General features: G+C 40.4%; 1 protein-coding gene across 4 annotated transcripts in view; it reads left to right on the top strand.

Moving 5' to 3' along the window:
* Positions 1–13,561, top strand: part of DENND1A (DENN domain containing 1A) — a 458,345-nt gene that overhangs the window by 262,279 nt on the left and 182,505 nt on the right. For all 4 annotated transcript variants that reach the window (XM_072125842.1, XM_072125843.1, XM_072125844.1 and 1 more), the window contains exon 11: positions 5,739–5,784. In XM_072125842.1, the coding sequence (XP_071981943.1) occupies positions 5,739–5,784 (46 nt within the window). The remainder of the gene's footprint in view (positions 1–5,738; positions 5,785–13,561) is intronic.

Below are 13,561 nucleotides of genomic sequence, written 5' to 3'. Positions count from 1 at the left end.
AAGTAGAAGTATTTCAACCACAGAATTATACTTTTTAAAACCTGAGCATTACAAAAAAAATCAATAAATAAATATGTGTGTGTATATATATATGTTATGATTGTAGTTGTTGACCAAACTGTAGATATGTAGTCCTACCTGCAGGCAGCATGTTATAGAGCAGGATGAGCTGAGCAGATTGTACATAGTGTCTGATCTGCAGGCAGCATGTTATAGAGCAGGATGAGCTGAGCAGATTGTACATAGTGTCTGATCTGCAGGCAGCATGTTATAGAGCAGGATGAGCTGAGCAGATTGTACATAGTGTCTGATCTGCAGGCAGCATGTTATAGAGCAGGAGGAGCTGAGGGGATTATACACAGTGGGCCTGCGACAGTTTTCTTTGACTTTGCACATTCCTTTATGTGAAAACTGCTTGCACATGTATTTAAGAAGTGTCCCCCACAATTTATGAATTCGTTGCACCCTGGACACTCCACAGGCAAAATGCATGTACAGTTTGCACAGTTTTTAATAAATGGGGGAAGTTTCCTTTTTACAGGTAGTATGTTATAGAGCAGGAGAAACTAGGCATGTTGTACATAGTGTTGTACATGCCCTATGTTAAAGGTGCGCCACTCTTAACTATACACCGGCAAACTGCACATAGTACTGTAAAGTATAGTAAATGTGCCCCATTGGCTATTAGATTCTACAGTGTCATGTTATAGAGCAGGATGAGCCGAACAGACTGTGTAGATTGCTCTATACGCTCATCTTATGAGACCTGGATGAACATGAGCTTAATTCCATCTTCCAGTTTTCTGAAATTCACGCCGTCTCCCAAGTACCATCAGCAATAAGATGAGAATCTTCAGGATGAACAGGGGTGTATCCAAGCCTCCATCCATCAGCCAAATGAAATTGTTACAGTAAATATGAATATATATATAGTGCTTAATCTAAATATGTCTCTCTGTGGAATCCCTTAATGGTGAGCAGCCAACACAAAATCTCATCTGTCGACAGCAGATTTCAACACTTGTGACATTCTAATTAAACACGTTATCCTTCCTAGTCCACCTCCTGATTAGTTGTAGATCATGTAAAGATGGACACGGGGCTGTTAATTAAATTTCTCAGATCACAATTCTTTTCCGTGTCTACAGTGTCACCTTATCCTTTTGGACATATTATTAAGGGTTAGTTTGTTCCTCTCTCTATTGATTGCTCTTTATTGCTCTCAAAGTTCCATCTTTATCCATTTTTCAAAGGTTTCTTAAACGTAGTTATGAGTAGGAGTACACTTATTTTTATGTTAAAGGGGTTGGCCACTTACACCAAACTTTAAGAGGTTACTATGAGACCTTATATGGACACCCATATCATATTAGCCTTTTTAACATTTGTTTTAGGCTGATGGGAGTCGCAGATTACGTGAACCCCATATGCAGGACTCCGGACTACCAGTGTGGTCCCATGTCCTTCTGGTGGAAGGACAGGGGTCAATCTGTCATTACGGTCTGCACAACCCCCTCCGTCATAACCACTCCCAATATCGGTACGGATGCCTTCAGCACACCCCAACAAAAAAATTATTGCATGGGAGCAAAAGCAGCTGAATGCAGCTTTGTTGTAATGTTGACATTACAGATTATTATATTATTATGTGACATTTATTATTTATTGCTATATGCCTCCGAGGCATAGCTACAACCCCTCACCATCCATCATGATAAACCACCGTGACTGTGATATTCTTCTTTTATATTTGTTATCAATGGCCTCTTCCGTCTAAAATCAACTTTTAAAATTATGCTAATGAGCCAGAAGGGCTTTATCCAAGCCCCTCCATGCTCTTGCTTCAGATTGTTACACTTTCTTATACTTCCCCTGCTCCCTCGGCACTCCCACTTTCCACAGTGATAGATTACAGCAGGGAGATGAAGGAAGTGCTTAAGTTGAAGCAAATATAAGAAGATTACAACAGACACAAAGTAAGTGTCCCTGGTTTATCATGCTGGATTTTGATGGTAGATTTCCTTTTGAGATCAGTTTATCTCCACTGTAGCACTGTTGTGGATTGTCAATGAGGTTTGGTATGTGAACCTGCAGGTCTGGTATTAATGAACTACCAACAACATAGCTACCCCTTTTATCAGAAGGGTGGACTTTAAAAATTTAACAGAGCTCACCTGAAATAAGTCTTCAACTAGATATCAATATTATCTGACTCCGTATCTATAATGTCTGTCCATGGTGCCTAAGGCATCTCAACCCTAGCACAGATGGCATTGACCATACAGTATATGGGTTGGCATTCATTTGCATCATCTTTTACACAAACCACTATGGCTTTTTATACATATAGAACCCCTTCCGTACAGTTTACTCCTCCGACATTAATTATTAATAATACCTTTATATATAAAGTGCACACAGATTATGCAGCGCTGCACAGAGCTTGGCAAATCAATCCCTGTCCCTAATGCGGCTCACAATCTAATCAGTCTGGGAGGAAACTGGAGGACCTGGAGGAAACCCACACAAACATACAAACTCTTTGCAGATGTTGACCCTGGGACCTGAACCCAGGACCCCAGCGCTGCATGGCTGTAGTTCTAACCAGTGAGCCACTGTGCTGCCCTTATTGCTTAACCTGTGGTCCAACCCTGAGAAATCGAATCCTTTAAAATCTTTATGCCCTTTATGCTATGATCTACTCAGCATTTTGTGATAACAGAATGCCACAACTAATCTCCGACAATGTAAACCTTTATGTTGTATTACATATCCTCCGCACGTGTGGAAGGCGTTAGGTTTATCGGATCCTGCGCTCTCTATATGTTGTAGGAGAAGTGCTGGATCTTTGGATTGTTTCCTTATTGTTACCCGATGTGGATACATGATGTTTCTTTGAAGATTTTCGGCTCTGATTGCTCTACAAGATAACCTTTCGGCCTTGTGGGAAATGTTTGTTTTCCGCTCACATCACTGTGACCACTGAAAGGGGGAAAAGCGACTAATGAAAGCCACCCCATCGTGTGATATTTTTGCCACCGTTTGGAAATCTTTTCTTTTCCATAGGGATAATCCCACACTTTACACCGACAGTTGCCACAAATGCAATGGAAAATGAATGATGGAGCCGAAACCTTAGCTTTGTTCCCAAGGAAATCTTCAGCTTTGTTTGATTTATTAATAATCATATCCGTCATCACACAAAGTAACATCAGTCATCATCGTGTTATGTCACAAGGGAAGATTAAGATATTGCACAAACAAACCCAATGGAGAGAAGAACCGTGAAGAGTCACAGTATGGTGCAGTTCTCGGGAAAGCAAATGAATTTATAATTAGAATAAATTTATTTGAACACAGTTATTGACAACCTTCACCATCAGTTCTAAGTAAGCAGTAATATGGCAACATGTGAACTGTCATATTAGCCTGTAGAGGGCAGTCCTGTTATTTTCACCCTAAATACAGTAACTTGGAGAGGTGCAGCAGCAAGACAACACATGTCACCTGTCTTTCTGTCTCCCTCCCCGTCCATCTCCCCCAAGGGAATGGGTGGTCCTATAGTCTCCCTGTCTCTCTGCTTGTCTTTAAGGGAACCTGTCAGTAGAAATTGACCAAATAACCAAGTATGCAGCAGAACACCTTCCAGATGATGTTTCTTTCATGGCCCAGTGAGGTGGCATCATCTAGAAAATCTACTTTGAAATGAGACGTAAACTGGTTGTATGAAGTCAAGGAGGCGGAGTTTTTAACACTGAAGTCAAACTCTTTCTTCCCCTTCACTGTAATTGATGGTCCTTTATCCAGAGACATCACTAACCAGATCTCCTGAAGTCTGAGCATGATGTCAGTCACAGAGGAGGAGACATTTAGAGCTCCCCCCACCTTTACTTCAGTGTTAAACTCTCCGCCTCCTTGACTTTATACAACCAATTTACAGCCCACTTCAAAGTTGATTTGCAGGTGGATGCCACCACTTAGGACCATGAAAGAAACAAAAACTAGAGGGTGCTAGGCTGCTTGACATTATTCTGTTAATTGTTTATTGGGCCAAATGCTGATGACAGGTTCCCTTTAATCTTCAATCCCACAGACAACAGGTCAAATCCCTAACATTGACCTTCTATTGTAAGGAGTCTCAAGTGGAATTACCTCCTATGTAGTGTCAAAACATACCCAGAAGTTTGGGTTTTAGAGTTTAAGCCATGCCCAATGTTGCCATTACCGTAATTGTGTCAGAATCGGGCAATACAATTAATTTAATTTATTTAAATTGAATTCCTTTATTTATATAGCGCACACATTCTGCAACACAGGGCTTGTGAAATCACGTGTTAACATTGTGTTGACATTGTGTTGTGTAAACACAATTGTTAACAGCAATGTCATTCGGCAAATCTCCTCTTCTCAGCTGTTGTTTTGCAATTCAAAACAAAACGCAGGGGCCGCATGTGGCCGCAGCCAAAAAAAACCCTCAAAACTGATTGCGATGCAATTGTGGGCTATCATTGTGTTATGCCAAACCGTGGGGTCTAGTGAAGACCCCCTTGATCTTTCATTTTTAATGGCAATAACAGTGTTGTGCTGACACAGCACACTAAATTGTATGGGTAAGTCCCCCACTTATTCATTTTTATGAAAAAAAAAAAATTACCTATTCACTTTATGTACAAAAATACAAACTATAACTCTTATTTTATGATATTCTAGCTTGGGGAAAAAGAAAAATATAGCAAGGATTTTTAGTGATGTGTTATTTAAGTAATTAAAAATATAATATATGTTACCCAAAGAAAAGAACAACTCATCCCACTAAAAAGCTCAGTTGCTTTAAATAATTAAAAGTATTAAAATATAAAGTCTTTATTGTAACTTGTATTCCAAGAATTTAAAAAAAAAATCTATTCAGGTAATGCTGGAAGTATGCAGAATCCTGCTCTGTGTCAGGGGTGTAACAAGGGGTATCAGCCAGAGCAGCCGCTATGGGGCCCAAAGTGTCAGGGGGCCAGGTATCTGACACTAAAGAATGGAGGATGTGCACTATTATATAAATATTATTCTGCACATTGTACAGCATAATATGTATGTAACATATGGGTGATGTGTGTATATATACTGTGTGTGTATCTGTGATGTATATATGCTGGATGTGGCACTGTATGTGTGTATATGTTAGGTGTATATGCGGTATATGTGTGTATATCATAGTAATATGTCTGTTTTTAAGCAGGACTTGTATTTTGTAGTATATAATGATATTTAGATGTCCCAGATGGACCTCTAGTTAAAGTTTATTTCCCCTATCAATAAGCCTTGCAGCGATCAGTAGACTAGTGTGTATACACGAGGAGTAACACCAATTTTGGTAAAAATGTGACTTGGCAGCTGAATTTTCCTACATGGTCTCCTCTCTGCAGTCTCATTAGTAGTGGTATCATAACTACTAGGCAGAGACCTGGCTGATGTGACTCGCTCCTCCCTTTTCCACAAACTGCAATGTAATCTAACGGCTCCATACATTTCTGTCCATCTTGCTAGAGAAATGGAATACAGCAGAAATGTCAGTGTGAAAGGCAGTTTAGGAAGAAAGTCCAAGAGTCAATGGAAATGGAGAAGGAGACTCTGCTATGGTGACATATTACACATTTCCTTGCATTCAGTTACTTGTGTAAAGTTTTTTACTGACTATTTAATTTTTTCGGTATTGATTCAATATTGATTTTTTTTCTTTTTTCCAGTGCTCCAATGCCCTACCTCATAGGAATACACTCAAGCCTAATGGAGGTGAGTACAAAGGGAGCGGAACATGCGTCCTGCATAAAACTCTGTAGGTCCTGAGGTTTATTCCTTTAGAATTGGTCATTCTAAGTGCCAATAGCTCAATACATGGAATGCAATCTAAACTGTAATGTAATTATTGGGTAAATGTTACCAATTTGTTTTTTTTTTTATATTAATAAAAAAAAAATACTTGGCACTCCATTTGATGATGCAAAAACACTTTTTTTAATATTATGCTTAGTCCAACCTAACACAAAATCTTCCATCTTTAGTCATATAGTAGACATCATGGCACAAGCAGATTTCAAAAATCTATATCTTTTTGAACTGTGGCACCAAGAAATACAATTCTGATGTCATTTTAAAGATTAAGTTATCTACTTTAAAATTACATTGGGGCAGATTTACTAAGGGTCCGCACACCACATTTTCGTCAGGTTTCCCGACTTTTTCCGTTTTGCGCCGCATTTAACTGGGGTTTTTTGGCTCACGCAATCAGATTTTGGCGCCAACTTTCATGCAACACAAATCGGGGGTGTGGCCTTCGGAGAACCTGATTCAGACTAAACATTCAAAATTGTGTCACAATTGTGGACCTCAGCGGGGAAGCGACAGATGCAGGAAATTGGACACACGATCTTAGTGAATCGCGGCAGCTCCGAATCCTTGTCGGATAATGCTCCTCGGGGATCGCGACAGGACGGGTAAAATGGGCCCCAGTCTGTCAGATGATACAGTTATTTGAAGTATGCCCCCTCTAGCCTCCGGCAGACAGAGTTAGGGCTGCAGGAAGACAGAGCTGAGATTTTTCAGGAGTGCAATCAGTCTTTGCATCTGTAGCTGGACTGGTTTGTGCTGTGTATATATTTGTTAACATATTTTGGTAAAGGCTTATTTAATTTTACTGCTTATAAAAAAAAATAAATAAATAAAAAAAAATGTTGGGAAAAATGATGGGAAAGCTGATTTTAGGTTTTAGGTTAGGATAGGTTGGTCCACAGCTATCTGGAGCCAGCCCAACGCCCCCAGACCTGGTTGGGTAGACCACGACCGGGAACTTTCAGCTGTGGTAGCTGCAAGGCCTGCCCGTATATTATCAGGGGATCTACCTTCAATAGTGTGAGCACAGGTACGGTCTATGACATCAGGGACCATGTTACCTGCGTTACAGCGGGTGTGATCTATCTCTTGACATGCAGCTGTCCCCTTAACTATGTATCGTATCAGGGAACATATCAAGGATATTAAAAACAACAAGGATACCCCGATCGCCAAACATTTTAGGGAACAACATAATGGTGACTATAACCTGGCACACTTCCAGGCGATTGAATGGGTGAGACCCCCAAAAAGGGGAGGTGATTGGGACAACTTGATTTTACGTAAGGAGACACAGTGGATCTTTAGAATGGACTGTGTATCACCGAGAGGTCTTAATGATGTCCTATCTTTTGCAAGTTTCATTGACACATGATCTCTACTAAATATGCCCCCTTTTGAGCTCCCTCAATACATAATATATCGTGTTCTCTTTTTTTGCCCCCTTTTTCCTTTCTAAGATGAGGGGGCATCAATTATTATAATTTTTTTTTCTGGGATGTCCTTATTCTGCCCCTCTCACCCCTTAGCCGTGGGCTGTTTTGGGGTTTGTTTATATGTGTATTGGTTATCACTACTACATTTCCTGCCAGGCACCATGGACAAGTGCCTCTATCCCTATTCATTAACTATGTGGATCCCCCTGTTTGTTCCATAGGCACTGGCCTTTATCTGGTGACCTACTCCCAGCCCCTGCCCCTATTTTCCTCTGGCCACCCCTTCTCTCTCCCCGGCCTTTGACCGGGGGGTTGTCCTGGGGGACTCCTTTGTCCCCAAGGCTCGAGATGGGCTGATTGTCGACCATTATGACAGTCTGGGACCTCCCAGTTCCTTTGGGGTGTATGGCCTCATGGACCATTTTGGCTATTCCTTCTCCATATTTGGAGACACGCACCAACCATAGGCAAAGTGTAGGTCGGATCTGGATACCCCAGTTTCCGTTCTGCCTCTGCCATAGACACCCCCTTAACACCCCCCCCCCTCTCTCCACCTGTGGGCCGACAGTTATCTGCCCTTAGGGTCTAATATTATCCCATCTGACCCTGAGCTTATATGAATTTTTTCCGCGGCATTGTGGGAAATGACACATTTTTAATGGGTTTGACCATGTAGTGGTCCACTTTTAATGCAAGTTATTTTTTAGAATATCCACAGTCAGATCCCTCTCTATGTATCAGTGAATCCTCTTCCCATTTGAGAGATCTCTAATTTTTGCTATTATCTGTATTTTTCAGTGAATTCACTGATTTTATTTCCCCACTTTTTTTTGGTCATTTTTCTGTTAATTCTATAAACATGTGATTAATACATGCCCCAGGGATTGGACAACCCAGCGATCAGTAAGTAGCGACATACAGCATTTTTTTGTTGGCGGATATAAAGAAAATAAACACCAAATTTATTGTAGGCACAGCGGGGGGAGAAACTGCATTGTCAATCCGCATTTTGTACTCGGTGATAGGTTCATGTTAAGAACATCAATAGATTTAGGAATAGCTAGGAATTTTGGAATAGATGGGGACTGTATTTTGTTTGGAATGGGTTACCAGGCTCCTATGAATGAAGATGTCATTATCCCACCAAGTCATTGGAAGAGGACGAGGCAAACTTACAAATCCACCATTTATTTTGGGAGACGTGGAGTTCCCGGAAGGTAGCGGCTGGCCTTAAATTTTTTGGAGTATCTTAAACATATATTATAGATCCTTCTCAATGCACTTTTGCTGAGCAGATGAGGGAATTGTGAAGAGAGGTAAAGCTGCAGCAGGCTGTACGAGGGAGAAGTCATTATTTTATTTTTATAGTGCTAGGCATACTGAAACTGACACAATTGATTAGTGCGGAGAAAGTATTGTACGATTCCTTTATAAGTTGGGAGCTAATCCGTCAGCAGCACATCAGCTCTGTCACTAAGGCCAGATTATATTACTTGTTCTGCGTCTCGGGGAATTTGATGAAAAGCCTTGAGCGTACTCTGCTTGTTCTCTGTCAGATATTAGGACCAAGACGTGGCTCAGTTTACGTGCACTGCAGAAGCATGGCTTGATTATTTCCTGTGTTTGATCACAGTAGGGTGCCGCAGCATTCATCCCGCAAAAAGCTGTCTGCTATTTATGAGTTAATAAAGGCCAATGAAATTTCTGCACAGATAGAAATTATTAGGCTCATTATGAGGATCTTGCACTCTCGGGTCGCTCTCTCTCCTTCCCTACTATTCGGAAAGCACAAAGGAACGGAAAAAAAAAACAATTGGCAGATGATCATGCTGGAACACCATCCGTGGTGTCAGTTCTCACCTGCCGAAAAGAGCCATGAAGGACAAAGATGGCTGCTCTTATTCCCTGGGATATTGCACATATTACTAGGGGGACGTTTGCTGTCTTTTTCTATGTCGCTGCAGGCTACGAATAGACGGTGTAGGCACTTAGTGCACATTAAGGATGTCTTTTAGATGCAAGTAATCCATTGCCACACTCATTGGCTTCCTCTAAAGAGATGGCAATGGAGAGTTTTGCTTTTGTTTCATTAGAATATGCAGTTAGCTAATAGGACGTATATATAATACGACTTCATACCATAAATGCAACCTATACAGTCTTAATGGTGCCCGTAGTAAGAGGCTATTCTCTATGATATATTGACCAAAGTTTCAATAATGGTAGCGTGTTGCAATGAAAAATGTAATCCATGCGTCGACTTAAAAACCAAAATGAGCTTAATACAGTCATTTTTTTCCTGGAAAATATGCAGTATACCATATTTTACGGACTATAAGGCGCACAGAAAAATCCTTTGATTTTCTCAGAAATCAAATGTGCGCCTTATAGTCCAGTGCGCCTTATAGTCCAGTGCGCCTTATACATGAACCGTACTTACAGATAACAGCTGCCTTAAACAGTGCACAGGTCTGCCACCTGCTGGTCATTCATCATTATAATCAGGTGCGCCTTATAGTCCGGTGCACCTTATATATGAACCTAGGTGTTTTAGCAGGCATTTATTGATGGTGCACCTTATAATCCGGTGCGCCTTAGTCCGAAAAATACGGTATTTTCCCAATTTTTTTTTTCAATTCTAGGCAGTTTAACTCTTCCCAAGTTACCCCATTTATACAAACTGTAATATATATATATATATATATATATATATATGGTTTATTTACTACTTAATTTTTTTTTAAATCTTTTGGCTAGTTGTTGCACTGTGGGAGTGGCTAAATCTATTGGTTCTTTATGCTTTTCCTACTTTCAGGAGGAGACAACAGGTGCACCAGTAAGTTTAGTCATGCCCCTACCGCAGTGATATCAATTGAAAAATAGTTTGGACACTTGATAATTTTGTCTGGAAAGCTAATGTTTTGTCATACACCTTGCAGTCAATGTTCTTCAGGTAGTCTGGGAGTTGGTAGACTTCCTTTAAATCGCTGCTCCTCCGTCCCGAATAAACAAATGACTATTGAATTGATGGTAATGCTGAAGTTTTTCAAAGAATCCTCAATAATGATCTGCTCAGTTCCATTTTCTCTATCATGTTTCTTACAAATAAGACTGCATTTTTATAATAATCCAAGGCCTGATGAGATGATGGTACTTTTATTGGCACGATGCGTTTTGACTCGTAAGCAACTGACGAGGGCTCAGTCAAAATGCATTGTGCCAATAAAGGAATCTCTCTATCTTGGAAAAAGCGCCCGTCATCGAGTTGTCTATCCTTTTGTGCCTTGAAATACAAAATTTAAATGAAGCGGTCCACCTACCTGACTACCGATACACTTAATTACATGAGAACATAAGGTGAGGAGCTGCCTTGCCACATATTCTGCTCCACCATATATTGGCACTTTCCACTTGATTCCTTTGCACTCCCCCTCATCTTAGACACCGAGGCTTATTTACTAAGGGTCTGCGGACCGCACTTTTGTCGGATATTCCGTCATTTTTGGGTTTCGCGCGGCTGGGGCAGGTATTTAAAAGGGGATTGTGTCGCACACGATCAGATTTTGGTGCTGGCTTTCATGCGATAGACACCGGGGGGGGTGAGCGCGCAATTTAATTTCAAAATTGTCTCGCAAGACATGCACTTACATGCACCGGGAATAAAAAGGTGAACTCCGGCGGACCTGATCGGGGAATCGACACATGCAGGAAATCGGGCGCACAATCGAAGTGAATCGAGGCCGAGTTAATTATCGTCAAACATTCCGGATCGGGGATCACGCCAGGGACGGGTAAGTAAATGTGCCCCACCATCTCTTTGAAGTGTCCATTCGTCACAGTTCGCCAAAATTTCACACAACATATTAAAAGAGTAAACAGATTAGAATCATGGGCATTATTAAAGACCTTTTCGGTTATAAAATAATTTTTATATATTGTAAATCTGGTCCCGTACCTGTTTTTTGCACAACTATTTAACTTTTTTTTTTGTTCTATTTATGCTTATCTCGACATATTTTTAACAATATGAGAAAAGTAAATGGGAGTTAGTGGGAGGGGACCAAAAGATTTACCATTATTTAGAAATTTACTGTAAGAAATCTATGTTCATAGCAGACAAAGGTTTAAAAGACGAAAGGGCACTGTGCATCGGAATACATTTTCCTGGTTAAGAGAGGAGTCCAAAAAGAAGGCAATGAAGAAAGGGTCCATCTGCCGCTGTGTTAAAAGTTCAATTTTTATTCTTTATTTCATTAAAAGGTACTTGTGCTTCAAACAATACATGATTGTGTGACGTGTTTCGAGCCTAAACAATGCGGCTCTTATTCGTAGAAACAGCTTAGTCGTTTGCTACAACTAAAGCACATTATTTAGGTTTGAAACACGCCAATACCTACCTTTTAATGGATTAAAGATTTGAAGAGCATCTGTCAACCTAAAAGAATGCTCTAGGAGCGTCTTACAAAAGTAAGCAGCTCCTAACGCTACCCCAGTATGAGCAGTGTTAAACTAATAGCTTTATCAGAACCTTCCGATACAGCTAGTGAACACTGCACGGCCATACCCTGAGAATGACGGACTACTGTAAGCTATCAATGAGGGGGCGGTCCGAGATGCTACTTCTTCCCTGGAATCCCCCCTCCCAAACCATAGGCAGGTGATGACTTCATGCGGCAGTCACCGCCCCTCATGAATATGCCAGCTCGGTCCGGCGTTCTCAGGTTATGGCAGTGCAATGTTCGCTAGCTGTATCGGAAGGTCCTGATAAAGCTATTAGTTTTACACTGCCAATACTGGGGTAGAGCTAGGAGCTGCTTACTTTATCACCCTAAAAAAGGGTGATAGGTCCTCTTTAAAGTTGGAACTTTTATTACAGTGCTTTCTTCTTTGGCTTTTTTTTTGGACACCTCTGCTGTTTTTGTCATATTAAGTAAAAGTTTGTTATAATTCCGATTCATTTCATGGTGCTTTGCACTCATTTAAAAATGAAGGAAATTCAAGCACACTTAAGATTATGCTGGGTAAATCATCCGCAGATTTACATAAATTACCATTTTATTGTCAAATCTGAGCAAACTTCTAAATATCAACAGTTTCCATTTGACTCTGGAGCAACGTTATAAAAATTTACCGACCTCGGAAAAACCCTGCGTACAGATGGGGGGGGGGGGCAATGTCCTATGGAGACTATATTTAAATCTACACTCTTAGAAAAGGAGAAGACACTTTTTATTAAATGCCACTTATATCGCTGCCCTTTTAGAGAACACCCCCCACACCCCTCCCAATGGTTTTTAACTGTATGACTCACATAATTACAATTCTTTTTTAAAAAAAGCTTTCAACCTTCTTCATAGCAGCAATCCTCACTTCCGTCATAACATTAAGCTCTAAAATATTCACTTATCTTTAACTGCAGGTAGTTTATTGTCTAAGAAGCTGATTTTTTAGGAATTGGATCCCATAGTTTTATAAACTGATGTTACTCTCAAAGTTATTGTTTGTGTATGAGACAAGGAGAAGAAAGGGGAATGTTCTCTGGGTGGCATTTATAGATAGAGCTCAGTACTTCAAAAAGCATCCAATTTAGCTCCCAGATAAGTTCGCTTTCTCCATTATGGCATAAAAAAAAATCTCAATGGGCTATTTGATCTGCTATTTACTGGTAAGTAAAGTCTAATTTGCAGAGTTATCTGTGTAGAAGAGGAAGCCTTAGACAATTACAGGAGTCTACCTGGGAGTAGCTGCTCAGTGATACTAATAGTATTGTGCCTCCATGTGTGTTCTATGAAAAGCAAAGTAGACAAACCAAGGGAAAATCCAGAGAATTGTATCATATCATTTACTCTACCTTTCCCCACTCCAGCTGCCTAACAATGAATTTGCAAAGTGCCCTAAAATTGTACTTGTGGCTCTTTCACTTGGTATCAATTATAGTATTTAAAGGGGTGTTCCCTGCGGTTTTTCCAAATATCAGGAAAAATAGTAAAACTCTACCGTGGGTTCAAGAAGAGCCCCCGGCGCGGTACGTTCTTAGAAGGTTTATTAGATCCATAAAATCATTTAAAACAGAACGGATCCTTCATCAGTTGTATGACAGTATCTATACACATGTATGGCTTTTTGAAGTAAGGAAGTTTGGGCGCGAGTAGTTGCCGGTAACCGATGACCGAGCAGGCTAGTTAGTTGATAGCAGAGGGTATCGATTAGTATTTAAGACATATACAATAACAAAATTACATATC

The sequence above is a fragment of the Engystomops pustulosus genome, chromosome 9 (assembly GCF_040894005.1).
Source record: "Engystomops pustulosus chromosome 9, aEngPut4.maternal, whole genome shotgun sequence".
In the NCBI taxonomy this organism is placed as follows: domain Eukaryota; kingdom Metazoa; phylum Chordata; class Amphibia; order Anura; family Leptodactylidae; genus Engystomops; species Engystomops pustulosus.
This window is presented reverse-complemented; position numbering and strand designations above follow the sequence as displayed.